The sequence below is a fragment of the Cebidichthys violaceus genome, unplaced genomic scaffold, assembly GCF_023349555.1.
Source record: "Cebidichthys violaceus isolate CVI_PGR_0920_01 unplaced genomic scaffold, fCebVio1.0.p SCAF_13, whole genome shotgun sequence".
Taxonomy (NCBI): domain Eukaryota; kingdom Metazoa; phylum Chordata; class Actinopteri; order Perciformes; family Stichaeidae; genus Cebidichthys; species Cebidichthys violaceus.
This window is the reverse complement of record NW_027176296.1, coordinates 14611615-14638740: the sequence shown is the minus strand read 5'-3', so window position 1 is coordinate 14638740 and position 27126 is coordinate 14611615. Positions and strand designations below refer to the sequence as shown.

At 43.5% G+C, this 27126-nt stretch overlaps 1 protein-coding gene across 1 annotated transcript; it reads left to right on the top strand.

Annotated features, from left to right (window-relative positions):
- cep63 (centrosomal protein 63) lies at window positions 1–27070 on the top strand. Its single transcript, XM_068707860.1, has 15 exons — window positions 1–348; window positions 463–640; window positions 881–976; window positions 1295–1417; window positions 1500–1613; window positions 1724–1909; window positions 2231–2376; window positions 2549–2692; window positions 2808–2871; window positions 2970–3167; window positions 3692–3778; window positions 3905–4107; window positions 4193–4277; window positions 4367–4559; window positions 26955–27070. Exons 1-15 carry the CDS (start codon window positions 308–310, stop codon window positions 27068–27070), a joined length of 1974 nt encoding a protein of 657 aa, XP_068563961.1. The 5' UTR covers window positions 1–307.
- The last annotated feature ends 56 nt before the right edge of the window (window positions 27071–27126 follow it).

The following is a 27126-nucleotide window of genomic DNA, read 5'->3' as shown; positions in this document are numbered from 1 at the left end:
CTGTGTGCTGTGTGCACCGCTGGGTCGGTTAACGATGTAAACAGAGTAGTTAGGCGTACTCAAACTAGCTAACGGTAGCTGCTAACGTTTGCTAACCATGTTAGAGACTTCAAGTTCGACTTCGCCACAACGTTGATGTAACGTTTTAGTCACTTAATTACAAGTCACGCGACTCAGCAGTTGTCGTCGCAGCTTAGTTAATGGTGCCACAGAGGTTGCTAGGTTAGTTAACATAACGGGAAGCTAACTTGAAGTTTTAAGTTCACTGCGAGGCTTGAAAAACCGCTGACTGCATCACTTCAACCAGATGGAGCCTTCGCTGGGGTCTCTGCAGAATCCTGACCTGAGGTAACGTGACGTTAGCTGGTAACCAGTGATGGCGACCTCTTGATCATGTGGTATTTTAACTTGTCTAGCCAACATCTTAATGATTTATTTTTTTTGTTGGTGTCTGTATTCCAGCTCTGTCCTGTCATCATGTGAGCCAGAGCTTCAGGAGCTGATGAGACAGATTGACATCATGATCAACCATCAGAAGAGGGAATGGGAGGCTGAGATTCAGGCCATGGAGCTCAGGCTGAAAAGTGGAGAAGAGGAGCTGTTGACTTCCAGGAATCTCATTGAACGGAGGGACCTGGAGGTGCAGTAGCTGTTGCATGTTTCTTAGTAATAGCATGAAGGGTATAACCTCCTGTTCGCTCACAGAGAGTGAGAGGGATGGAGATACATTTACAATAACTCATCTGTCTTACTGTCAAGGTGTCTTGCAGCATGATCCCGACAGTTTGACCGCACATGCTCTGCATGCCGTTTGTGTTACTAACTTGATGTTTTACCCACATTTTTACAACGCCGTTGCTGCCATCGCTCCTGGTCGTAGATCGGATTGCTCCACAAGCAGCTGGAGGAAGTCCAGCCTGGTCGACCAGAGTTAGTTAACAAGTACGAGCAGCAGCTGCAGAAGGTCCGGGAGGAGGTGAGACACTTGAAGACAACGCTCAAACAGCCTTTCAGTCAACTGATAGGCCGATTGTGGTATTCGCTTTGTAAACGTCTTATCAGTTCCTCAACGTGTCTTCACATTCTTATGAACCGGTTAAACCTAAAGAAATGTCAACAATCTTACTCCACATCACTGAGCATAACATGACATTTCATATTGATCGCTGTGAAATCTAGAGACAAAACGGTTTGTTTTGTCATCCTATTATATATTTGACAATACAACTTTCAAGGCCTCTGATTAAAACTTAAATCGGAGAATCCTTTCTCACAAACATTTTTTCCCCTGCAGTTAGATAAATTAAAGAGAAGTTATCTCAAGCTTCAGCGCAAACAGCTCAAGGAGACGAGTGGAGGAGCAAATAGGAAAGAGGCAGACCGCTCAGAGGTGACCCGGCTCAATGAAAAGATTGAGGTACCACATAAGTCCTTTCATTGCCCTTTACTGCCACCTACTGGTTACGTGGAGTATAACCCTCCATGTCTCTCCCCTGCAGAACTATCACCAGCGCTCTTTAGAATGGGAGCAGCAGCGTATCCAGCACCAAAAACAACTGACAGCGCTGGAGGCCCAAAATAAGAGCCTGACTGATGAGCTCACACACATGAAAGTAAAAGCAAATTCATAACCACGACATGTAAATTCTGTCAAGTTTACTGTTGAAGCAAATGCAAACGGATGACCTTCTCTCTCACCTGTTCTCCGTCATTCCTGTTCCAGGCCCAGTGGGCGTTGTGGCAAAAGGAGAGGGAGCACAGGGGCTGCTGTTCAGAGGTGCAGCGTGTGCATACGCAGCTGGAGAAGGCTCAGGGCAGCATGCACTCACAGGAGCTCGAACTGGAGCGCCTCCGACCGCTCGAGACGTGGCTGGGACAGTACCACAGAGAGCGGCAGGGAAGCGCAACGGTAGGAACAAATGCAGGCAGTGGCAGATTCAAGCTCGAGGCCGACCTGAAGTCAGCGCTCGCACAAAGTCAGCCACCGACAATAGAATCTGGATCTGAGGACTTAAAATGTATGATTTTATGTGACAACTGACTCAGACTGGAACAGACTTGGTCCCATCAGTCGCCACGCCCAAATCAGATTCATGATCGCCTCAACGGTCTTTGTCTGTGTCCCCTCTTTAAGGGGCCAGAGGCCTGTAGTGGTTGTGGCCGACCCTACCATCTATTCACTATAAGCTGGTGCTGCTGTGGAGTAGTTACAAATATAACTGTCTCACAGGTCCTTTCAGAGGAAAGGGAGGAACTCCACGCCACGCCGGACTCCCAGGATACATCTGTGCGCAGAGCCAGTCTGGAACGCCAAAGGCTTCGTAACGAAGCTGCCAGACTGAGCCAAGCACTGCAAGCTAAAGATCAAGTCATTCGGTGGGTAAACACTGTGTTTTCGGTCGGGGTGTAGTACAGCAGCAATACACGAGAGGGCAGTCTATACTTACACTGTAGGTACAGTAGTGTCAGTACAACAGCGTCAATGCTTGTGTGCCGTATGAAAAGAGTTGTTAGAGAAGTCAATAAAGAGCCCTTCTTGTTTCCTCAGCTCTCTGGAGGACTGCCTGGCAGCTCAGGGCTGTGCTGGTGTGGAAACCCTCAGTCAAGATCTGGAGAGGACTGCAACCCGGCTCCGCTGCGCCGAAGCGCGCGAGGCTCACCTCAAGGCCGAGCTGGCGTGTCTCAAAGACAGGTGAACGCCGGTCTTTGTTAGGCGCCTGCGTCACATGCGCTTGACGCTTCTGTTTGTCTTTCTTTTAATGCGATATCAACATGTTTCCTTTTCACGTTTTTGTTGATTTGCTCAGACCGGAGGAGAGCCGACAGACAGCCGAGGCACAACGCGACTCCGCTGTTGCTGACATGAAAAAGGTCAGACGTCTTCTCTGACTGCCGTACATCGTTGTGTGTGTGTGTGAAGCACACCCAACTAACGTCCGCTTTGTCACTTCTCTGGATTCCTCCTACAGATCAGAGAAGAGCTCCAGAGGGCCCGGCAGACCCACGGCGGCGAGGTGGAGGGAATGAGGAAGGAGGTGTCGAAGCTGACCGCTGAGCTGCACCAACGTGACGCCGCCATCGCCGCTCTCAAGGGCTCCTCGTCCAGCATCGGGCAGCAGCTCCGTGGCGAGGCGGAGCGAGCGGAGCAGAAGGCGGCCGAGCTCAAAGTAAGCAAATAAACAGGCGTAGCCCCCGTGATGTCATGATGTTTATGGAAATCAGGCTCACAACGAACACAAGGCTCTTTAAGGCTGAGGGACAGAATGTTTAACGTAAGCTCTTTGTCGTTCGGACATACTGTAGGTGTGTGCAGACGTAAAGGTAGAAGGAGCCTTGGTGACTTGTCCACAAGATGGGAGTTCCTGAAAATAGACCTGTATTAACTCCTTTTCCTCAAAGGGTTGAGGAGTATGGCATCAGGTGACCGTGGCTAAGTGGAGAGCAAGGCCGCCTTTCAATCAGAGGGTCGGTGGTTCGATCCCTCCTGCTCTACTAGTCTCATGTCAATGTGTCCTTGAGCGTAACCCCAAAATGTCTCCCGTAGCTGCGTCTACGGTGTGTAGATAGATACTGAATTGTAAGTCGCTTTGGATAAAAGCGTCTGCTAAATGACTGTAATGTAATGTAATCATGTATCTGCACAGGGGTTCAGTCAAATAAGTTGGATTTCATCTTCCCCCGACTTTCTCAGATGACTCAGGCACAGCTGGAGACTGTCCACACCGAGAACCAGCATCTGAAGGGTCTGCTGCAGAGGCTGGAGTCTCAGTCACCAAAGGTTTGTCAGCTTTGACAGTGGTCTCAATTTTACAGATGGCAGCCGACGGGATTTGAGTTTGGCTTCAGCGTTTCTTACTTGATCTGACTCCTCTCACTCTGTGCCTTGTTTTAACTCTCTCCTCAGAGGGGAGATTCCTCGCTCACATCCCTGAGGGAGAGCTACGTGTCCTCCCTGAGCAGCCTGGAACAAGAGAACCGGCAGCTAAGGCAGGCGATTGCGGAGATGCACGCCCGACTCGAGGTCTCCAACCAGACCTGTCAAGACAGATATGAACGAGCCCTGCTCAGCCACGCCATGGCTGAGCAACCACAGCCTGCTCAGGACAGGTACCCGGCATAATCACAGACACACGCGCACAAAAAAAAACAACTAGAAATTTAACCTTTATGCAACTTCTCGCTGTATTTGTAGCAATGAAGATACACAACATGGCAAACACAGGGAGGAGACGCAGAGAGAGTCCACAGACAACATCGTGTCCTCTCCCTCTCCAGTGGTGAGGCTCGTCACTAATGATAATAATCCACAGTTGCAGAGAAGGTAAGGTTAAGAATCCTACAGCTGTGCGTTTGTCTTCCGTCTCAGGAGTCTCCGTCAGTGTCGCCGGCGGACGGCATGGTCTCCCGTTTCCTGGATAAAGAGAGCTTTCTGGCCAAGGATCTGGTGCAGAGACTGGACACCCACATCCAGGGTATGATGGACAGCAGCATCAGGATAGTGTCCAAGTACCTGCCAAGTGGCTCGGGGCCCGAGTCTGCCCAGACTTCAGAGAAGAATGGTTAGTGGTGGAGCGAGGTGGAATAAATCTGAAAGAAAACGTGCCTTGAACAGCAGTGTGGAAGACTGCGCTCTTGTACGCAGTGGAGAATGACATTTGACTGAACTTTAGAGACGTCTTTTCTCACTTTTACAGTTTGCAGTTAACCCTTCACTAAGCCCCGCCTCCCTCTGTTACTCCATCAAGCTGTCAGAGCTACCATGGAGCCCACACTGTCACTAACTGCACTCCCTGAAGAAATATCTAATTTGAGGAAAAACGGAAAAATAAGCGCACAGAAGGGTCTACAAACACACTCACACACATATATATATATATATATATATATATATATATATATATATATATATATATATATATATATATATATATATATATATATATATATATATATATATATATATATATATTAAACCTGCAGTAGTGAGCGTAGCGTAAAGGGCCTAGTGCTAGTTAATGATGTGCTAACTGCTAATGTAAGCTCCACAGGTTGTTTTTATAAACGCACATCTCCTTCCAACTTCTCTGGTTAACAAGTATCACTTTTACACAACGTTTAACCGGGACTCGCTCCAAATCCACAACACCAGCCTGAAAATGAATAAAATCTGAAACGACCGCATGAGAGTCTGTGGAGCCGAGGCGGTTAGTTGTCAGAGCTGGCCGATGCTATGCTATGATCGACCAAACGGCGTTCGATGGCGGGACTTGGCGAAGGGTTAGTTAAGTTCAGAATGGCACCGCAGAGCTTTAAGTTCACCTCGGAGCTTCATAGGAACTGTCAAAAGAAGCAATTGTACTTCAAACATTCCAGGCTGTACGGGGCTTTGGGTTATGGCCTCATGCAACCTGTCCCACTGTGAAGGCGCCGTTGCATGAGGTAACACACATGACCTAGTATTAGCTGATTAGCTCAGATTGTTTGCCTGTGACCTTCTTTTTTTTTTAATGTATTTCTTTAATCAGTTGTTTTTCACTCGAGGAACGTTTATGTCCCGTCGCGTCGAGCTCATCCAAAGGTTGACTGATGAAATCACCTCGTGTCTTATTGCTTCCATAAGATGCAACAAAATCTGTGTTTGTAATCCAAAAAAGAGAACAGAAAGACGAACAAACTAGACTTTTTACAGCACAGTGAAGCTGTTAAAACGGTGTAATTGTAGGCTGGTAATGTTTTGCTTTGCTTTTCGTTTTTCATCAATTAATCTGCCAATATTTTTTCCGGATGAATTCATTATTTGTTTGGTTTATAAAGCATCAGAAAACAGTTCAGTTGATATTCAGTATACTATAAGGAGAAGCTGAAAATCCTTTTTTACCCTTTATTTGACAGTGAAAAGGGGGTAGAGAGAGATCAGCGTGACATAGAACCAAGGTCCCAAGGCTTGAATCAAACCCGGGACCTTGTGGTAACGTGGCATGCGCTGTGAGGAGGCTGTGATGTTGTTGCACACCTGTCTGCCACAGCTGGATTTTATTACACAACCACGGAGGAAATGCGCCTCAGCTTTGCTTTCAATCGACCGAATCGACCTTCAGGAACTCTTGACCGCTCGTATTTGTGTGACCTCGCATAACTGCTTGCTGAATTCCACCTGGATTACTTGTTGCGGAGGCTCCTTCCCACTTCTCCCCGTAGGACGCTGCACATTCCAGTTCATCGAGTTGCCTGGAGCGTCAATACGACTTTGCATTTACATCCAGAGAAAAGAATGTTGCTGCGAGCCAAAGGAGCGTCCGTCCTCCCTGCACGCCCGTCTGTCCTAACTGTGAAAATACCACATATGTACATGTCTGTCCAGACGTCCCGGACAGCGGGGAGGGAGAGGAGGCAGTTTTCTGCTGTAGCGCTCCTCATTTTCCCCAGTTACTTGTCTCTCAACCCCCCCCCCCCCCCCCCCCCACCCCACCCTACACCACCGCCCGCCCTGCAGAGGCCCCCTGGCTAGTCAAGTGCAGGAATGCGTGCACCATGCCAATGCTGTCATGAACCTTCCCCTGCGGCCCGCTTTGTCCTCATCATTAGAAAAGCTGATGGAATGTTAATATCAACCATGTGGGGCGCTCCACCTCACAAACACTGAAAGGCCACAGAGGGAATAGCTCTATTTTACTGCTTCCCTTAACGAAGGACACGCTGATAGAATGGAAATAAAGTGTGTGGGGGGGGGGGGGAACAAATCTGAAGAAATATGTGTTTTTCATTCTTTCGCCTGTCAAACTTTTATGACGATGAATAGACGTTCTGCTCAGCGGTCGGTCTCCTGGACCCAGTGAGTGACTTCTTACTTCGGTATTTGGTAGCCTGTGTTGCTAGCACTGTAAGCCCCAACAAACAGCACTGAGGAATTTGGCAAGGCAGGCATTCCTCTGGCTCTCTCTGGAGGGAGGTGAAGAAGGTTTTTATATGTGGAGATTCTTCGGAGGGGCCTAGTAAAAGGGAGGAGGGGGTGAGGCGGATTCAGGTCCGGGGAGAGTTCGGACTGCGTTATTTACATCGTGATTTACAGGAAGAATTTGCTTAAGGCTACAAGATGATTGAGGAGTTGATAATTGAATAGTTTATTGAGTGGAATTGTGCACGTGATTTTAAAGGGACATTCCAGCAATTTAGTATTGCATAATATCCATATCGTTAAAAGTTGAAGCTCTAGAGGCCGAGATATTCTGACTAGTCTCAAGTATTGATTAAGCCCCCAAACCACGCAATCCTACATTTCCCAGAAAGCAACTCATCGGCATTTTTATACCCTAACTCTTCCAAGGCAAGATTCGACTGATAACATCGTCAAAGACCACTTACTTTGTTTTTTCCAGAGCTTTCAGCCACGCCATGTGGCTTTCTGTAGCAGGTGCTCAGTTGGAGTTACTTGGTTAAGTAAGGTAGTGAGTGAGTCTACGGAGCAAACTCCATCAGTTGAGGAACACAAGAGATGTGGCTGAAAGCTTCAGGAAAAAAAAAGTGGACCCTTCGATAAGATTTTCTTGTTGAATTTTTAAAAAAATTATTTCACGGGGGGAAAAAAATGCATCTTCTCCCTCTACCTCACTGACAAATCCTTGAAAATGTATGACTATGCATATGTTTCTGATTTCTAAAGGTTGAACTGCTCCATTCTCAGTGTATGTGTCCTGGAGGCTTCACGTTTCCACATCACGCTTGTGTATGTTGCATATTGGACCGCCGTTGGCTCCCTAACTACTTGTGCTTGTCTCACAATCAGGTTTGTATGTACACATCTTAAACTGATATTTAAAGCTCTAGGGTTAGTGCTCTTAAGAGACTAGTACGCTAGATTTCAGAATGAGAAGAAAAAGATCCAACAGAAAAAGCCAGCCCAGTGTTGCCAACTCTCCCAAAGAAGGTAACTAGCAGCACTAGCTCCAAGTGTTGCAGGTATAGCAAAACAGTTGCCACGTCTTTATTCAAGTCTTCATCCACATCTTCATTCGGGCCGAATGAAATGATTGGACGAGCTTATTGCAGTCCTCTTTAGCCACAGATACCGGATTGTTCATTTTTTAATAAGAGCATTTATAGTATTGATTCCTGTCAGGACGTAAAGAGAATTTCAACAAATATAACAAAATCATTTTTGAGATTGCCGACCCTAGTTTGAAGGTGAACACAGAGACACTTTACTTCCAACTTCCAATTTAAGCACCGTCTTCTCCTAGGATTTAACTAGCTCAACTTTCTCATTCAAACACAAAGATCTTACCTGCAAACGTACTTGATAGTATCTAATTTTTTTAAGTATTTTTATTTATTTATTTGTAGTTATTCTAAATTCCTTTAGAAAGTCTTGAGAGTGCAGTGATGGTTTGAGTCTTTCGGCTGTTCTCTAGCTGTACCGTAAACCGAGCAGCAGAGGGGGCAATGTAAATCCTCTGTTGTGACATTGTGGCGGTAATGAACCTGCCAAGTCAGATACTCCTCAACCAGGCAGCAATACAGAGGCTTGTGTCTGTGTTCGCAGATACTTTCCGTGCTCCCGTCATAAAACAGGAATGCCTCCACGGTCCAACACCGAGCGCCTCGTGTCACAAACCATCTGAGGTGACGTGACGCCAAATGAACACATGTGTGGGTTGTGTCAAACTTGGTACTTGGTCCACGTTATCATCACGTTTTTTGAGGTATTTGTTTGAGGAACGTCCCTTATCTGTGAGAGATCACGACCTGTCATGGGAGTAAAGAAGGAAGAATGAAGATGGACTGTTTGTGCAGAGGGCTCACGGGCGATGCAGCGTGGCGGGGATTTCCTGAAGCGGAGATTAATGAGCATGGGATGGAAACAAACACCTCTGATTGATAACCGATTTAAAACCATTCCGTGTCTCTTCAGTACGATGGACTTCTCCGCTCACAGCTTGTTGCACCGCTAAATGTCTCGTTCTGAATTGCTGAACATCCTTCACAAGATAAGACGAGCTGTTCCCAGGATTGTTTCACCCCGCGTGCATTCTTTTGTTGCACATTCCATGGTGGGGGCCCTTCAGAGAAACATGCCCCTCGTGCTTCGCGTGCGTCCTTGTCCCACTTCCAGCTCCAGGCCGTGTCCCTGTACTTGACGGCGGCGTGTCATTGTTCTCGAGTCAGGGGTGGGGTGGAGGGGAGCGGTGTGTGCGGACTCGTCATGTGCCGTGGGACCTTCCGGACGCTCGCTGCGGGACACTTGAAATGCTGCAGAGACGTTCTTATCGGGCCCACTCGGCGCTCGGAGCCACGGGGGAGCTGTGCCAGAGAGGAAAAGACTCGCTCCTCCGACACACAATGAGTGCGTGCATGCACTGTAGTGCACCACTTAACGCTACGTGTTTGTTTGCACACCGTGGCATGTAACCCGTAGTCTTTTCCTCAAGTAAAAGTCGGACTACCATAACATAGATGTGCTCTTTTTCACCTGACAAAAAAAATAAATAAAAAAAATTCTCAACACGCATTCAGCTCCAGAAGCTTTCAACCAAATGTCTTGGGCTTCCTCGGCTCGTGGTTTGCTCAGTTGTTACGGTGACGATGGGAATGGTCATGCTTCACCTTCCCTGTCTCCATCCTCCACCTCACTGACAAGATGTTGACCAATAGAAATGAATAAAGCACTACTAGAATACTAGTTTAGCTCAAGTCAGCTTTACCTACAGAACACATTTAGTGTGTGCTCACCAAAGTGCTGTGCAGAGCAGCTAAATATACATTGAGGTCACTAGAATATAAAACAGAGGTAATTGTGGCGTGTGATGCTGGGGCTGCTGCTGGATGATGAGGCTTGTAGCTTATAGCAGCAGATGGCTGGCTGAGGTTGCTGGCTTGTCACCAAAAGTTGCAGGTGGGGCTCGCTGCTGAATGGCGACAGCTGCATTTTAAAGTGCGCTGAAAGCTGAAGGCAGAGACTGTAGGCGGAGACCGCTCTACAAGGATAAAGGCAGAGACTCACTGACGAAGGGTGTGGCCGAACGCTGGCAAAGGCAAAAAGTAGCGTTATATTATTTAATGTATCCGTCATCCTTTTATCTTTTTTTTCTGTGTTTGAAACACAGCGAGAGCTGGAGGTGGAAGCTGAGGCGGGCTGCCCAAGGCAGTACGCAGCAGCTGGTGATACAGCTGGTTGTCGATGGCTGTAGGTGGAGTCTGGTGAAGGCCCGAGGCTGGTTAAAGGCCACGGAGGGTCGCTGACCTAATGGAACCTGCGCACAGAGACTGGAAACCAAGTCAGATGTTGCTGGCTGGAAATAAGTCTGTACAGTTCAAACATCCTTCAACAAGTCGTTCCAACACAGAGTAGTAAATCCTCATGGTCCCCGGAGTCACCATGGATCTTCAGAGGTGCTCCTGGACATCGGGGCTCAGCTCTTGGGGATGTGTCCGGTCTGGGGGTCTGGGGGTCTGGGGAAGGTCGGAATTGTGTGTGAATGGCTGGGACCTGGGAGTGACTCCCTGTATCTGCAGAGAGACAGCAGCACATGGTCGCTGATGCAGAGGGGTCAGCTTGTGGTCCCGTTCAGCAGTACTTTTGTTGCTTTTTTGTGCGGATTACTCTCATGTGTAAATTACAAGAAGGCGATACAGTCCTTGCTGTCATGTGCTGCAAATCTGTGAATCTGTATTTTTTATATTTATTATATACAATGTTTTATAATATGCATTTATTAAGGCTGTTACTCTAAATTCTTGTCCTGATGAGAAATATTAAAGTAATTTCTGAGAAAAAGTGCAAGTACCGAGCCTTTGTCTTAGCACTTTGTCTAAAAAGTCTTTTTGTATTGTTAATCACTGAAAAAGTATTGTTTTATATTGTTTTATAAAGTAAATAATGTAGACTAAAAGCTACTTAGTTATAAAATTTAGTTTTAATGTGTTTCCTTTTTTGCTTCCATGGAATCAGTTTTATTTTTCAATAAAATATATACAGCAACAAATTATCACACTGATGTCCTTTTAATCTTTAGAGCAGTTTTCCCACAAAAATAAATGCAATTCTAGATTAGAAAAGCATGATTATGTGAAATATGAAGTCCGATATTTATTCTTGAAATGAAGAGATACAGGGCAGTTGGAAAACAATCAAGAGGCAACTTCCAGGTCTGAAAAGTAAAGCTGAAGAGCCTTAAACTTGCATTCTCTCTAATGGCCAGCAGGGGGCGACTCCTCTGGTTGCAAAAAGAAGTCTGGTTGTATAGAAGTCTATGAGAAAATGACTCTACTTCGCTGTTGATTTATTACCTCAGTAAACATTGTAAACATGAGTTTATGGTCTCAATCTCTAGTTTCAAGTCTTCTTCAATACAGCATGATGTTCATTTAGTAAATTATGGTCCATTTAGAGTCAAACAGACCATAAAGAGGAGCATGCTTTAGAGCGGGGCTTACTGTGATTGACAGGTTGCTACCACGGTGCTCTCCAGTCTGGGAGTTGTTCTTGTTTTTGTCTTACAACTTTAACCCTTTCACTTTGTGTTTTCACTTCATGAAATTTAATTGTAACTGTTCTGATCACCAAAAATGTCATAGTCAGCTTTCAGTTTTACTTAGCTCCTCCCTCTCGTCTCATTTCTGGTTGCAAATGACGACGGCCAAAATGACAAACTCGAGGCACAAACGGATGATGTCATAGTGACTATGTCTTCTTCTTATATATAGTCTATGCCAACAATGTATTGAACGAAGAGAAGGTTTATGCAAGTGATTCCGATTGCCACGCAGGAAATGCACCTGTGTTTTAAGAATTCACATTAGGTGTAGTAATGGTGCTATTTGGTATATGACCTCGACACGGCAAACCCAGCTAAAGTGGCATGGTGTGGTCACCCGGAGGGTAATCGTAGGATCCAAACCAACGATTTTCATTTTCATGCTGGGGCAGCCCTTTTTGTTTACAAGATGATCGCGGATTGTACCTTTTTAATTAGATAGGATGAAGTTTAAATTCTCATACAGCCCTTGAGCCAGAGCTTTATCAGACCCGAAAATGGAGCGTCGTCTTGTTGACATTCAGCCCAGTTAGAACAGGAATTCTTTGATGCGCTTTCTGCATGTGCGCTTTGATGTCAGGGTTTCTGTTATGTAAAAACTATTTAGAACATTCCTTGTTCATTCATGGCTAATGAGGGCATTCATTTGGATTGTCTCGTGTAATTAGTTTTCAGATTCCCCTAAAACCACCAACATCGTCTCTCTCTCTCTCTCTCTCTCTCTCTCTCTCTCTCTCTCTCTCTCTCTCTCTCTCTCTCTCACGCAATGACATGCACAAGTTTGATCGACCATTGTGCAGCGTTTTGTGCTCCAGCTGTGACATGATATTAAATAAACTAACAAGTGGGAACCAGATGCTCTTGAGGGTAGACTTTTATTGGCCTTTGGTGCAAGCACATTCATTAAAGAAAAGGTTTTGTACTGTTTATGTGAAGGTAAATACTTCAGAGTACAAGTACTGTACCACACGAACATATCTTTCTCACCAGAGTTCCATTCTGCTCGAAGGCTGTTCAGAGTTCCGTGGAATATGATGATGTCATTCCAGAAGACACATTACAAAATCTTCATCATGTCAGTTCCACATTTGTTCCTGTGTGCAGAAAACAAGTCAAAACTGTTTCTTCTAACCGTCTTTTTAAAGACTAGTTTGGAAAAAAAAAGCAGGTTTCTCATTTCTAAATGTGCCTCATCTAACATGGGCATTCAAGTCGTCAGAGGAAACCAGCTCTCCTCCAAGTCTTCGGACCACTTAGTTCTGGATCCTGCTCAGAGGATAACATTCAGCCAAGTGTTGCAGCATCCTTTAGCTACAATGGGCCACATGAAGGACTTCTGTTGTCCTCAAAGTCTGAGCTCAGGTGAGGGTGACCAGACATCGACCAGATCCTCCTGTGGTCCACAAAACCCACTGCCATTTTCGGAGGACAAAAGATCTAGCATTGTCTACATCAAGCCTCTGGCAAAAAGAAAGAGGGCTTATGCCTGCGCTGGAGTGGCGTCCTCCCCAGTTTTTATGCCGAATTGAAAACTCAAAGTCCCCCTGACATTTTGGTGATCCACGCCGGTGGCAACGATCTGGGGTTGACGCCCGCCAATGAACTTGCATCCAGAATGACAAAGAACCTGATGCAGCTCCAAGCAAAGTTTCCTCGAATGACAATTGCATCAACGAGCGTCAAGCGTGGAGATATGGACAGCCGGGGAAGGTCAATTTTGACAGGAAGATCGTCAACAATTGCATCAGAAAAGCTGTTGGAAACTGTGACGGTGAAGTGATTGAACATCCCCACCTGAGATACAACAACAGGAAAATATTTGTGGCAGATGGAGTGCACTTCACCAAAGAGGGTAATGGACTATTTGTGACCAGCATTCACAGTGTCCTGAAGAAGATCCTTCAGAAATACCACACATGAATCGGGTCTCTCTGGGCGACTGTGGCTGCGGCTCAGTCATTTACGATCGAACTATGTTTTAATGTGAATGCTTGTCTATCTATATGTGTCATCTCTGACTAAATAAATGTGTTGCAGTGTTTCCCTTCAATTGATAATCCTTTAAAAAGTACAAAAGACTTGCAGCGTATTATCTGTTTAGGTCTCTTGATGAAAGCTGTTTTGTATTTGGGTCAAGCTCTGGCCATGTGATGCACAGAGCCTATAGCCTCTTTAGTCAGACGCTGTGCAGTGATTTACTTAATGGTTTCATCATGTTCGTTATTTGCTGGTGTCTCAGCCACTATAGAATGTTTGCATGCGAACAAAAGCTGATGGCAAAAACAAAGTAAGCTGGCCTGATTTCAGAGTCTGGAATCCAAATGTACTCTCAGAAATAAGCCACACACATATAGAGAGGGGACCGTCTATCTTGACTGTAGTGAAAAATGATCGTGACTGCTGTATCCTTTTATTTGCATATTGTTACAGCTGTAGATATATGATTACAAATTGAAGAAAAACTGAAGTTTTGGCCGCCATTCAGTCTGAGACGGTTGTGATGTGCTTGATACGTCCAAACCTGAGAAAGGAACTCCAGGGAAGAAGTGGGGGGGTGGGGGGGGCAAACAATGTGCAACAACTGATTATAATCTGCGTCACACAAGCATCCCGATGCACTGATGAATTGCAGAAGGGGAAGTGTCAGTTTACATTCTTTCATGTGTAGTGACATAAACAGCTGAACATGTTTTGATTTGTATATCTTTTCAAGAGAAATGTCTGAGGAAGTGACGTCCTTCCTCATTTCTGTAGTTTCTAAAACCTACTCATCTGTCCATGACACTGTAGAAATGTCATGATTATAAGTTACCTGCAGCAAAATCTGACATTATCCTCGGTCGTAATCCAATATTAGGTTTGACTTTTTCCCTCTATGTTGTTTTTTCGTCTTGGCAAACATCTTAGCTCTATGAACGGCAATGTAATGCTGCCTGAGTTAAATATCTCAACAGCTATCAGATGCAATTGCCATGATTTTATGTTGACATCTTCATGTTCCCCAGAGGATACATCCTACTGACTTTTAGGATTTCCTGACTTTTCCTCTAGTGGCCACGATGAGGTTGATTTTTTTTTTTTGCTTTGGTGCCAAGAGCTGCTCTTTTACTGCGATGAAATAACGTGTTTGATCACTGTTGATGGAGAAAAGTTGTACTTTTGCTAAAGCGTGTCAAAAAGAAGACGCACGCGGAGAAAGTACCCTCTTCATCCGTCTATGAAGAATATCTATGTTTTCATTCTAACCAAACATGGTGACAAGGAATCAGATACTGGATAGTGGATGGTGTAAAACTGTCCTCAGAGGGAGCCTCTTCACGCTTCATTACCTTCCGGCAGCTGTTGTCACTTGACAGTGAGGTGGTGGTGGTGGTGGTGGGGGTGGGGGGGGGGGGATAACGACAGTGTTATCAAGATTATTCTCGCTCAGAAATGGATGTCTTTATCTGTCCATTTCCAGAACACCCACCTCCTCCCAGTTCCCTCTGAAGCATGCGAGAAGGTGAAATCACCACACTGTACCCCTATATCACTCACTGTACCCCTATATCACTCGCGTATCCTCTTATGTAACGTCTCTTACTTCATCGTTCCTCAGTTGAAACTTCACATTTACTGACGTTCAACAAAGCGGTGGGACAGCAGCTTGAAGCTGCGTGTTTGCAATGCCACTGCCTTATCTGGGATCTCCAAAACGCCAATTTAAATGCCTGCTCAGTCAAACTGAAACACTGCTGACTCTTTAACGGCTTCCCCCTTCTTTCATGCTTGAGTCAACTTTGCTGCTCCTGTGTGTTTTAAGTCTTTAATTACACAGGCCGTAAAATTGTCAGAGAAGTTGGGAGATCACAGAGAAAATCGTCGTCACCTGTGGTGGTCACTCTGCGGTGCCTCGTAAATAACCGGGCTCTCGCGGCTCTGCTCGTCAGGCAAATCTGGAAGACACTTTTAGTCGGATATTTTAAATACACATTTGCGGTATAAGATCGATGCAATGCCTCTGTCAGACACTGTGGATTTGACTTATTGAGAAGAAGTGACGGCGCTTTAAAACATGCAAAGCGAGGCCAAGGATGTGTGGCGTCCAATCATTACAAAAACAGGATTTGAGTTGTGATTGTTGGAGGTGTTTAAAGTTAACTGTACGCTATTTAATTCAACGATTTATTCATGATGGCGTGTGCTTTGCTGTCTGCATATCAGAAAAGGGTTTTAAGTGATCACCTATTTATTCATTCATACAAGTTTCTTTGATAAAATGCAGAAGAAGAACTGAACATGTAAAGAACGGAATACATTTAGCTCTCAGGCCGGCGCTTGCTTTTTAAGCTAAATTAAATGTATTTCTCATGAAGCTGGTCACTGGTTCAGACACTCACTTGATGAATGGGACTCCTGGACTTGACAAGGCCTGTAAATGTCATCAGGCACATAAAGGCCACCTGCCCATGCACTATCAGAGGTCCGCAGGTCTCGTCCCGCGCTTTTAACGCACTCACCCCGAGCTGCACATGTTGCACTACTGAGGGTGAATTTGTATGCGATTGGCAGTGCTTCCTGTCCTCTATCTGCTGGGGCCAGGGTGGGATTTCCTCATTCCTGACGTCTAACCCCTCCACTCTCCTTTGGCCCTTTAACTGCAGTCTACCATCTGGAGATAGAGGTTATCACAGCGAGGCTGTGGCCTCCGCATGTTTGTTCAGTTAGACCTGTATTTACCAAAGCTCTCTGCTGACATAGTGCTTTTCAACAAGTATGAACAGGGTTCCCTTTTTATTTAGAAATCTACATGTAGATGTCCCTGTTAACAGTTTTGGCTGAGAGTTCTCAGCTACAAAATAAAAGCATTTGAAAGAGAAGGACACCAAACACATGAATTGTTCAGAATTGAGGACTGTGGATTTCACCATTATACTTTCAGACTTATTAAGTTGTTAGTTGATAGTGTTCATCTAAATACTGGGATACAAAAAAGACAGTTTTCATCATCGGATGGCACATTCAAATGTCAGTTAGTTAAATCAAGCAGAAAAGTTTTTTTATTTTATGGAAAATCCTTTTTTCTGTTTAATCAGAACGCCCAACTAATGACAGAATTATCACAGTTTTAATAGTCAAGACATTTTATATGTATATATATATATATATATATATATATATATATATTAACTATGGTTTCATTTATAGATAATTCATTCAGTTTTAAAACAGTGGCCCAAATCAGAGGGGTCACAATATAATTAAAGCGGCTGTAATCATAATTCTAACACTAACAATAACTCACATGACTACGCTGCTGCTACTCTGTCACCATGGAGCCCACACTGTGACTAATTGCACTCCCCAAATAAATATTCTATATTTTGAAAAAAAACTACCTGAATAACTAGCTATAAATCAAAAAAACGCCTGAAAATGAGGAAAATCTGAAAGATTGCATGAGAGTCTGTGGAGCAGAGAGACAGTTGTCAGACTCTGGTCGGAGTTGGCCGAAGCTATGATTGGCCAGTCTACGGTCGAGGGTCAATTATCCACCTCAGCTATACAGAAGAGCTTTATGGTTTTGGTTCACTCTCACTGCTCTCATAGCGTTGTTTTCAGCCATAGCAGGCAGCTGTTTTTCGTCAAAGAAGGTAAAGCAAAATGGCCCTGAACTTCCTGCCCAGCGCCAGATGTCAGACAGACAAAGTTTGTGTCTAACTGGTGAAAATATTGGAGAATTGAGCAGCTAAAGAGAAAGTTATTGATGGAGACCAAAACAGAGCTCAAAGGGGAATAAATATTGTATTTACTTTCCTCAGGTAGACACAAACACAACTCCAAATGAGTGCTAATGTTACTTCCTGTATCTGCTGGATGTGTAAACATAGAGTTGCCATATCAACTTAAAATGTGACGATATATTAATGTTGTTTTCACACCTTGTTTCTGTGGCCACCAACAGGCCCAAAAAATTGCAGGCTTCAAAAAATAGAAATAAATTCTACTGTTAATGGAAAATATGATTCTATGGTTTAAATGCATGAAAGTAATTTATGTAATTAGGTATCACATGTAGATATTGCTTAATTCAGAGGAGTCACAAGCCAAATAGGTTGGGAACCACTGTGTTTAGTCACGTTGGTGTAAGAATAATCATTCAGGTTCAGTAGCCGTAACATTGCATGTCAGTAATATGCAATGCAGCATATTGTAATTTTGATATATAAAATCCTGTTAACACGTTCCTTTTTTGGATTCATTTATTTATTCTTTTAATGGCAGATGACCCCCCCCCCTCAAACATATTTAATGTTGTTAAATGTGGACAAAAGAACACTGGTGTGTTACCAGTATAAATAAACACTCTGTTGGCGTCCAACAGTCTGTTGCAGTCAATCGTGAATCAAGTTTGGAGTATATGCTCTGTGTTCACTTGCGCGTCTGTCCGGAAACACTTTCTCCAAACATCGCAGTGAAAATGGCAGAAATCGGCCCCAGAAATCCAAAGAAACATCCGTAATTTTAGAAAGGAATGTCACATTCCTTTGCAGCTGAGTGAGCCCAGTCTTCCAGAGTGCCTCCTATCAGGAAGTGCTGCACAATGGGAGCAAATTGCCAGAAACACAAAGTCAGACATTTGGGACAGAGGTGGGGGCAGACAGAGGAAACTGTGTCAGGCGCTGCTTTCAGACAATAACCTCTGCTACAACACTGAGATTCAACAATCAATATAGCCACGGGTAAACTACATTATCAGACGTGTTTAGATCCAAACAGATGTTCACTTCAAGTGTTGCTTTACTCCTCTTGTGTCGCAGACCATGCAAATGTAAACAAACAGGTCTCTGCAGAAATGGATGGATTAACACTATGTATGGAATTATACTTGTGTCACAATTCAGGTGGTGATGGGATATTTTGAGGGCAGATGAAGCATAATGATTAGAGAATTTATTATAATGCAATTTGAGAAAACTAAATTCTATTCTGGACTGAATAAATGAGTAAGACTGAGTTATTAATGTGTGCTTATATACATAGTAGACAGTATGCAATACATTTATTGAGCCCAGAATAGATTTTGCTCAAATTATATTCAATTATTACTGTTAAAAAATATGTTTCAGTGTTCAAAATTGCCAATTGCCGCTAATATCATTCCATATACACAACTAAATTATAAGTTATTCATGTTTTCATATTTCAGGAATCTTTATAACTTTGTTGTGAAACAGGCTCATATTTTCGAGTTAAGTAGTTCTCTAGTGAAGAAAATGTACAAGATGCAAACTTTTCAATCCCCACTCATATATTTGATTATACATATCATTTATTTGGCCAAACAATACTGGTTGAACCATTGCATGTTAATATTTGCATTTTACATTAAGATTTAAGAATAATCCAAGTGACCCTTCGCCTAGTCCCCAACCTTGAACTCAGACTGGCCCATCATAGCGTAGCTTCGGCCGGCTCTGGCCAGGGTCCGACAACAAAAGGCTCTGCTCCACAGACTCTCAATCGTTTCAGATTGTCTTCATTTTCAGGCTGGTTTTGTGGATTTGGAGGTAGTCATCGTTAAACTTGTTACCTGTAGAGGTTGGAAGGAGAAATACCTTCCTAAAACGTTACGTTGCTATGTAGAGACCTCTGGAGCTAACATTAGCAGAGTATGTTAGCTCATTATTAACCCGCGTCATCACTTCTATGCTAGCATGTAACAGTGTATAAAGACCTAATGGCTTTAAGAACAGTGCTGTTCCATAACTTCATTGTCTTCTATCTCCATTACCAGGGGAAGATGTGGTGGTTCACATTTATACTGTGATCTGTAGGCTTCAGCTTCTATCTCTTCTATTTCTTTATCTTTTTAACCTAAATCAGTTTGATGTGCTGGATATATCCTTCAAACACTTATTGTAGTCCCTTTTGTCTACTTCTCTCTGAAATCTCTTTTTTCTTTTTTTTTACAAAAATTAGAAAAACATTCATTCTGGGAGAGCAGTTAGTGACAGTGTGGGCTCCATGGTGACTCTGACAGCTTGACGGAGCAGTGGCGGGGCTTAGCGAAGGGTAAATTGCAACATCAACTCATTTTATCCTCAAATTGTTTTTAAATATGTCCCACCTGTTTGAATATATTCATCATGCCTATCAACTGCTCTGTAAACTGATACATATATCTTACATTATTTTCTTATTTTTGGTCGTCCTTTGTTGTAATTGTCAATACCCTCCCCTTCACTCTCTCGCCTTTATAATGGACATCCCAGTGTTTAACCCCTTGCCGGCAGGTCCACCACCTGCTCCCTGTCTGACACAGGGCCGTTCCACAGAGGCATCCATCTCAGCTGAGTGGCTGATGAGCAGATTGGGGGCTCTGCACTCAGCGTGGCCCTAGGAGACTTCTTTATCTGGGCTGGAAGCAATGGCTTTGCCCTGGCCATCTGCTTCCACTGGGACCGCACCAGGCCTACATTCGATGCGGAGGGGGCAGGCGAGCATGGGTGTAACCTGAGCTTCATTGTTCAGCCTTGTTGTCGCTGTCATTTTGGATCCACAAATGATATGTGTTTGTCCGTGGATTAAAAATGCCAAGTATATTTTGTTGGGCACGAGCAACGGCGGCTGGCCCGTTAAACAGTCCGCACACTCGTTCACAGCTGCAAGTGAGCTGCAGCTGATGTGACGTTAAATGGTTCTTCCACCTGCTCTCAACATAATGGCTTTAAGAATGTGAACCAAATGGGAAGATTACTTGAATAGGTCCACTCAGTGAGGAAAACAGGTGGTAGATGTAGTTTCTACAGAATGTAGCTACGTATCTGAAGTCTCCATCTTTGTATTTTTGAACTGTTGACTGTATGCTTGGTCTGCATGATGTTTTTGTATACACTGCATTCTTGTGGCAGACGTCCATGTGGTGGAGGGGCTGACAGGTGCATCTGCCTCTGAGCTGGAGGGCAGGAGATAGTCTTCACTGTGCTTTGTTCCCACAAAACATCTGCCCCTCAGACTGAAGCCCCGAGATAGTCAACTAAATACCAGCCTTTGCTGTTTTTGCAGTTTCCCGGCCTTCCTTGATTAGAACTCTGTTTATGCCACTTCTTGTGACCTAAACGTTCATTCAGATCAGCTATTTTTCAATAAACATTAGGCAGCATTCAAACACAACTCAAGCATTCAGAAGAATGCCTTTGTTATCTGTGGACACACGGTCTGTGTTGTGAGCCAAACACAAGTTGCTTGTTTCCCTGAAACGGCTAAATTGAGCTTAACACCTTCCAAAGGTTTCTGCAACAGTGACACTGAGGAATGTTTGGCCATCAGCTGCTCTGAGTGTTTACGCTGCTCTTATTTCATAATGGTGTCTTTGGTTTCATTACAGCAGTGATAAGTCTTATCACGTGATTGTTTTGGGGGTTTAGAAGGCTTGTGAATCTTACTTTGGCTTGTAGCTTTTAGGTAATTTATTATTAAAACAGAATTCACCATTTTGCCCTTAAAAATATATTCTCAATCCAGCTGTATCGGTATAACACATGCAGCTTTTTATCTCCTAAACTCTCTCCAAAACCGTCATAACAAAAGCTCATAATCTACATCGTCAACGTGAATTATATCAACACCACCTCAACTGAGCGAGTCTTTGTTCATTGTGTGGACTTGAAGCACTATAGGCTCGAAAGCCACCATTGTTTTTGATGCAGCACAATAGACAATCCTTACCTGCTGCCTTTGAAGGTGACCGTCAAGACACTTCAATTCATTCATCATTCAAGAGCTCACAATACAAGGAGCCATTTAATAGGCAGCCGTAACGTTATCAACGCCTGGGAATTGTTCATTCTCGAGATTACCCGGTGGTGACTAGTAGTTCTTTTGATTACCAATGTTGAATGCACTTATTGTAAGTCGCTTTGGATAAAAGCGTCTGCTAAATGACTGTAATGTAATGTAATGTAATTACATTAGACTTGCTTTTGTCCATCTTCTACATTATTTGCCTTTCTTTGAGGTACCTCAAAGCATGAGGTAAAGTCATCAAATCAAAATCGCGGATTGAATTTGTTTCTAAATTGGCTTGTTTCAGTGTCTTTTTCAACAGAAAAGTAATGCGGAAGACCAACGGGAGATGTGACATGTGGTTACATGCGTGTCAGGGTGGCTGTTAGCAGAGCGTCTTAGACAGATTTGTTTAGGGAAATGAGACGGCAGGATGTTGGTGTAGCTGCAGAGATGACTATCACCGCGGCAGTTGCTCTCTGACCCCTGGTTAAAGCAAATGGCCAGCAGCCTGTGGGCAACTCTGTACATGTCAGCACTGGACTCATTAGATAGATCAGTGCACTTTATTTTAAAGTGCTTTCATATTTGGTTTTTTTTATTAACTATTTTACACCAGTTATGGAAACCAATTCATAAGAGAGGTTATAGTTGTTCGTACATGCATAGTACACACTTCAAAAGTCCTTATAGCCTCAAATATAAGGACGTTAAACTAAATATACAAAGAAGTGGATGTAGTCATAGCCAAATAACATGGCTCTATCATCTTATTCAAATCCTGATTTTTGCTTAATGAGTAGGTTGTTTCTCACCAAACACTTGAATCCCAAACTGTCTACTACTTTACAGTGTAAGACAATAATGTATGGACCGGAATCAAACTCCACGGAGTTCAGGGAATCACATCCATGTTAAATGCATCTGAATTGAGCTGAAGTGGAACAGAGTAGGACCATGAAGTGATGAGCCCACGAGACGATCATGAAAATATATGCTGTCCTTGTCTTATCTGCAAAACAGCATCGCTCACAGGCGTAGTCCTGTTCATAGTTCCTTGCTGGTTCACTGTGAATTCTTTACTATCTCGTGTGTCACAAGGCGAGAGGAACCGCTTCTTGTTCAGATTTTAAATTTTATGACCTATAGAAAATTGTTCTCTGCTGTCTGTTTTTAAAACTTTGGCAAAAAAAAAGATCACAAATCTACATACATCAGAATGAAGTAGGTCTGCCTCTGTATATTTAAATCACTTTCACAATTTCCATAAGTTATTCGTAGCTATTGTCCACGAAGAAAAGTTGTGCTTATGATTTAGGACAGCAGTGTTATTCATTAGAGAACCCCCCCCCCCTATTAAAAAGAAACCGTGAGTGGCTGCTGGTTGCCCTCCTGTCGTCCCCAGTAAAACAGCAGACTGGAGGCTCGGTCAGACCCCATGGACATGGTAATGTGAGGAATGCGGCCATTTCCTCCTTTGCAGGAAAACAAAAGGAGCTGCTGGAGCGCCTAGCTTGTCCCACCTCACATAACAAGGCTGCCGCTCCCAGATCACAGTCTGCATTGTGTTAACCCAGTCAGCCTAGGCCACGCCATTAACAGGTCCCAATGGCTGATCTTAAATGTCACCCCTGTTGGCAAATGGGTTTTCAAAACTCTGAGGAGAAAAGTCTTACAGGATGTCTTTAAAGCTGAAATGTGCCAAATATGGAGACAAACATGGTGTAAAATGTGCTGTTTCAGTTAAATCTTTGACTTTCTTCCCATGGTGCCTCCCCTGAGAATCGTTCACCTGTGTCAAACAACTCTCAGCAGAGAGATAAGCACACGATGGAAAACACAACATAATATATTCCTTCCAATTGCTTTTCCCTCTCAGGAGAACATGCTTAAGTTCTGATGCTAATGCTAATCCACAGGTATAGAGTAGGACGGAAGAACAGACATTGAATTGTTTTCCACGGTCATTTGACTAGTTCAAAAGATAATGGTGATTGTTGTTAGTTGTTATGGTAACGACACACGTCAGTGGGGCGGGAAAGAGCGGACGCAGTGACTTAGAGGGATAGCTGGCTAGTTAGCTAGTTAGCTTGTCCTTTGCTTTCTCTCAGGGAGTGAGGTGGAGGGACGGTTAGACCCAGCGGCACAGGCCCACTGTTTGTCTCATTTTCTGTAACCAGTATAGCATTAAAGCACTTCTTGCTTGCTAATTACAACGTGCTTTAATGCTACACTGGTTACAGAAAAATGAGACAAACAAAGTTGTCGCTCAAGCAATATGCTTTGTTTACAAGAGTGTTGTTGATGAAGCACTAAGTTGTTTGATTTTACTCATTTTCTCTGGCTCTTTAGGCTTTGTAACGTTACTGCTGCACTGTTCATTTTAGCTGGTACTGCAAAACCTCACCTCAGTGAGTCCGCCACTTTCTGTAAGTCTGCTTAGTTTATACAGAAGTAAGCCTGCTACAACAATCGCAATAGCAATGGCACGCATAAAAATGGCCGCCGCGCTGACCATTCTGCCACGTTGACTTGAGTGGTAACATCCGTTCTACTGCTGTACTTTTTCTATGTGCATATCATTGTAACTGTGTACTGATTTAAATAACCAATGTTAGGAGGCTCACTTATTTAATCAGGAGGAACGACCATTTTGGAAATATTTTCTTTCTTGATTGATACTAATATTATGTCTGTGGGCTAATTAGCTTAGCTTTAATACTGGAAGCAGGAGGGAACAGCTAGCCTGACTGTCCAAAAGTTTAAAAAAAGATTACTAAGTTTTCTTCAGTATCAAAGTGATCTGGTGATAGTTGTCTATACATCCATGGTTATTTTGCAAACAGGATCTGCTAATAGCTAATTTAGCATATTTTTAATAGTCCCAATTTGCCAAAACGTAAACAAATATATGCTATAAAAAAGCAGCTAAGCTAACAACATTTGACTCTAGCTCCATAGTAAAATACAGATATGAGAGCAGTATCAATCTTTAGGTGAAATGGTGTGTTGACACAGTGGCATGATAAAAACAAAAAGTTCAGACATATCCATATACTGTATCAGAAAATGATGCCACGTATTGACGACACATTTTTCCACAAAGCAAATTAACTGCGTGCGTCAACGGTGCTCTCTGTGTAGCTGCTCTTTCTTTGGCTAAAGATGACACAGCTGAACAGAAATGCTACGTGAGGTCAATTAAACTGGACTGAATGACATAATGCAGGGCTGCCGTGTAATGAATGTGGCCCATTGTTGCCAATATCTCTTTATAGTTTCATAGTGGAAATTAGTGGGATGAATTGCAGTTTTTTTTCTTCAGTTAACAAACCTTTCAAGGAATAGTGTGACATTTTAGGAAAAAAAAAAAACCTTCTTGCCGAGAGTTAGTTTTGAGGATTAATGCCACTCTCGCATGGGACTATATATATATGAAGATGATATATATGAAGATATATAACCGGTTAGCGTAGATTAGCATAAAGACTGGAAACAGCTAGCCTGAAGGTTGAGATTATTAACGTTATGTTCCATGCAAATAATTTCTTGGCTTGGAGCATTGATTTTGGAGGTCTTTTCTAGTTGCCCAGCGATCTCATGGTGATGACGAGACTCCAGGAAGTGACTGCTTCTGGCCAAGGTATAACATAAAACCACTGTAAAAACACCACTTTGTCTTTTGCACGGATGAATAAATAAGATACAGCGTGTATTTGGTGAGCGTTAGAGCGGCCGGTGCATGGACTCATTTCATCTTTGGGCGAAGCTCTTTCCAGTCTTTGTGCTAAGCTAACTGTCTGTTGGCATATTTGACATACAGATACAAAAGGGCATCCTCGTTGAACTTTCAGCAAGAAAAGCGAATGAGCTTATTTTCCAAAAATGTCAAACTAATCCTTCAGCAAGCTGAAGCGCCGTAGCCAATGCTATAAAGTCCTCGTAAAATGGTACTAGTGCAACAGCACAATGTGAGGCATTATAAACCTCTCGCTTATCTTATTGGCCCTGATGAGTTGTGAAATGGCAAAACCTGTAGATTGTTATCAGTTGTTGAGGCAATCCGCATTCTTTAGCAACTGTTGGACTTCAACTGCCATGCAAATCCGCAGGTGGACATCTGCCTGTGAGCGTTTAAGATAAAGCAACCTGCAGGTTTTTCATGCTGACAGACAAGAGGAGACTTGTTTACACCCAACAGCCTGCGCCACCATTAGGATGATCCTTTTCACGGCTGCAATCAATGACACGACTATCCAGCGCTAGCACCCTACCCCCCAACAGCCAGCTGATCCCAGGGTCTCTCCATCCACATACATGTGTGTTTGTGAGCATGAATGAGGCGTATAGCTGGTGCTAGTGGTGGAGGGGTGGAACGGCAGATGGCAGGGGCTGCCCCCGTCATGTCTGCTTTTTGGGGGAGAACAATGCATCTCTCAGAGCTCTTATTAAAGGAGGGGAAGGGGATTTCGGTCCACGGACAGCTGGCAGGCAGCGTGCCTCGCACCCACCCCTCTCCCTCCGTGTCCACACACAGACACACACTCTGCAATTAACTGCCACGGGCCACGGCTTAAATATTTACCAGGCACATGCAAACAAAAGGCTGCTCAAAGAAATAATGATTAATCCACGTCTCGATTATGCGACAGCACTGTTCTTTTTTTAAATTACTGCTTCATGAGATCTCGTATACCAAGTCTATGTAGTTTCTGTCATGTTCAGCAGGTAAAATCCACCATGAAATACAGTTCAACTTTAACTAACGCAAATTATAAAGAGGTCTCAGTTCAATATCACATTTATCATTTTTAGTCAGTCAATTATCCCATGAGTCGATCCACAGAATATTAATCACCAACAATTTTGAAACCCGAGTGATCATTTAGGACATTTATCGAAAGATGTTAAACATTCTCTCTGTTTTCAGCTCCTTAAATGGGAGAATTTGCTTTTTTTTCTCAGTTAAAACGAAAATTACTTTTTGGGTTTACAAACTGAAAACAGAGGAGTTTGAATACATCCGCTGAGGCTTCTGGGAATTTGAGATGAGGTATTTTTTTCTGAATTTTCAGAAATTCCTTAGACTAAAAGATATATAAAGATATATAAAGATATATTATATTAATATATATATAATATATATATATTAATCGACAATAAAATCTTTACATTTTACCACATGTTTGTAATGGGAGATTGAGACTTTGTATGGGTTTTGTCAGATATCAGCGTTCTTTTGTAAATGTTAGCAAAACATCTAACCGAAATCACATACGTACTAGTGTTGGAACACAGAAATCCTTATAAATCACCATATTCCTTGATATATCCCAGCGTATTTTAACGCCCACTTTATGATTTAAATGTTTTACTGCATTTTATGATCTTTTTTTAAATTTATTTCCTGCAGTCTCACTCAATGTTGCTCCTCGAGGTGTGACTTTAAACGTTGGAGCAGCAGGGACTTTAAATTCCTACAAAATGACAAAACGACAACAACAACAAGCTCTTTTACATGATACAAGCAGCCAGCTGAGACAGTATACGCTGCTGCTCTGAATCCAATTTTTTTCGTTCCGTCCCTCCCCCTCTCCTCTCCTCGCCTCCCCCTCTCCTCTCCTCCTCCCCTGTGCTCCGCTTTTGATCCCACAGGGACTTGGAGCCTTTACATTCCAGTCATTCCAGCCGCAGCGAACAATCGGCCCTCAGTTATTTATTCGTGCAGCGCGCAGCTTCGGTCCGCTCAGTCTGCTGCTGGCCGTCGGTGAGCTCACACACACACACAGACACACACACACACACACACACGTTACGTTATATGGAG

Excerpts from the sequence above, each read along its gene's own strand:
- cep63 (XM_068707860.1), top strand. The coding sequence starts at position 308 with ATGGAGCCTTCGCTGGGGTCTCTGCAGAATCCTGACCTGAG. Across the intron at positions 977-1,294 it reads TGCAGAAGGTCCGGGAGGAG|TTAGATAAATTAAAGAGAAG; the intron begins GTGAGACACTTG and ends TTTCCCCTGCAG. Across the intron at positions 4,560-26,954 it reads CCAGACTTCAGAGAAGAATG|GGACTTGGAGCCTTTACATT; the intron begins GTTAGTGGTGGA and ends TTGATCCCACAG.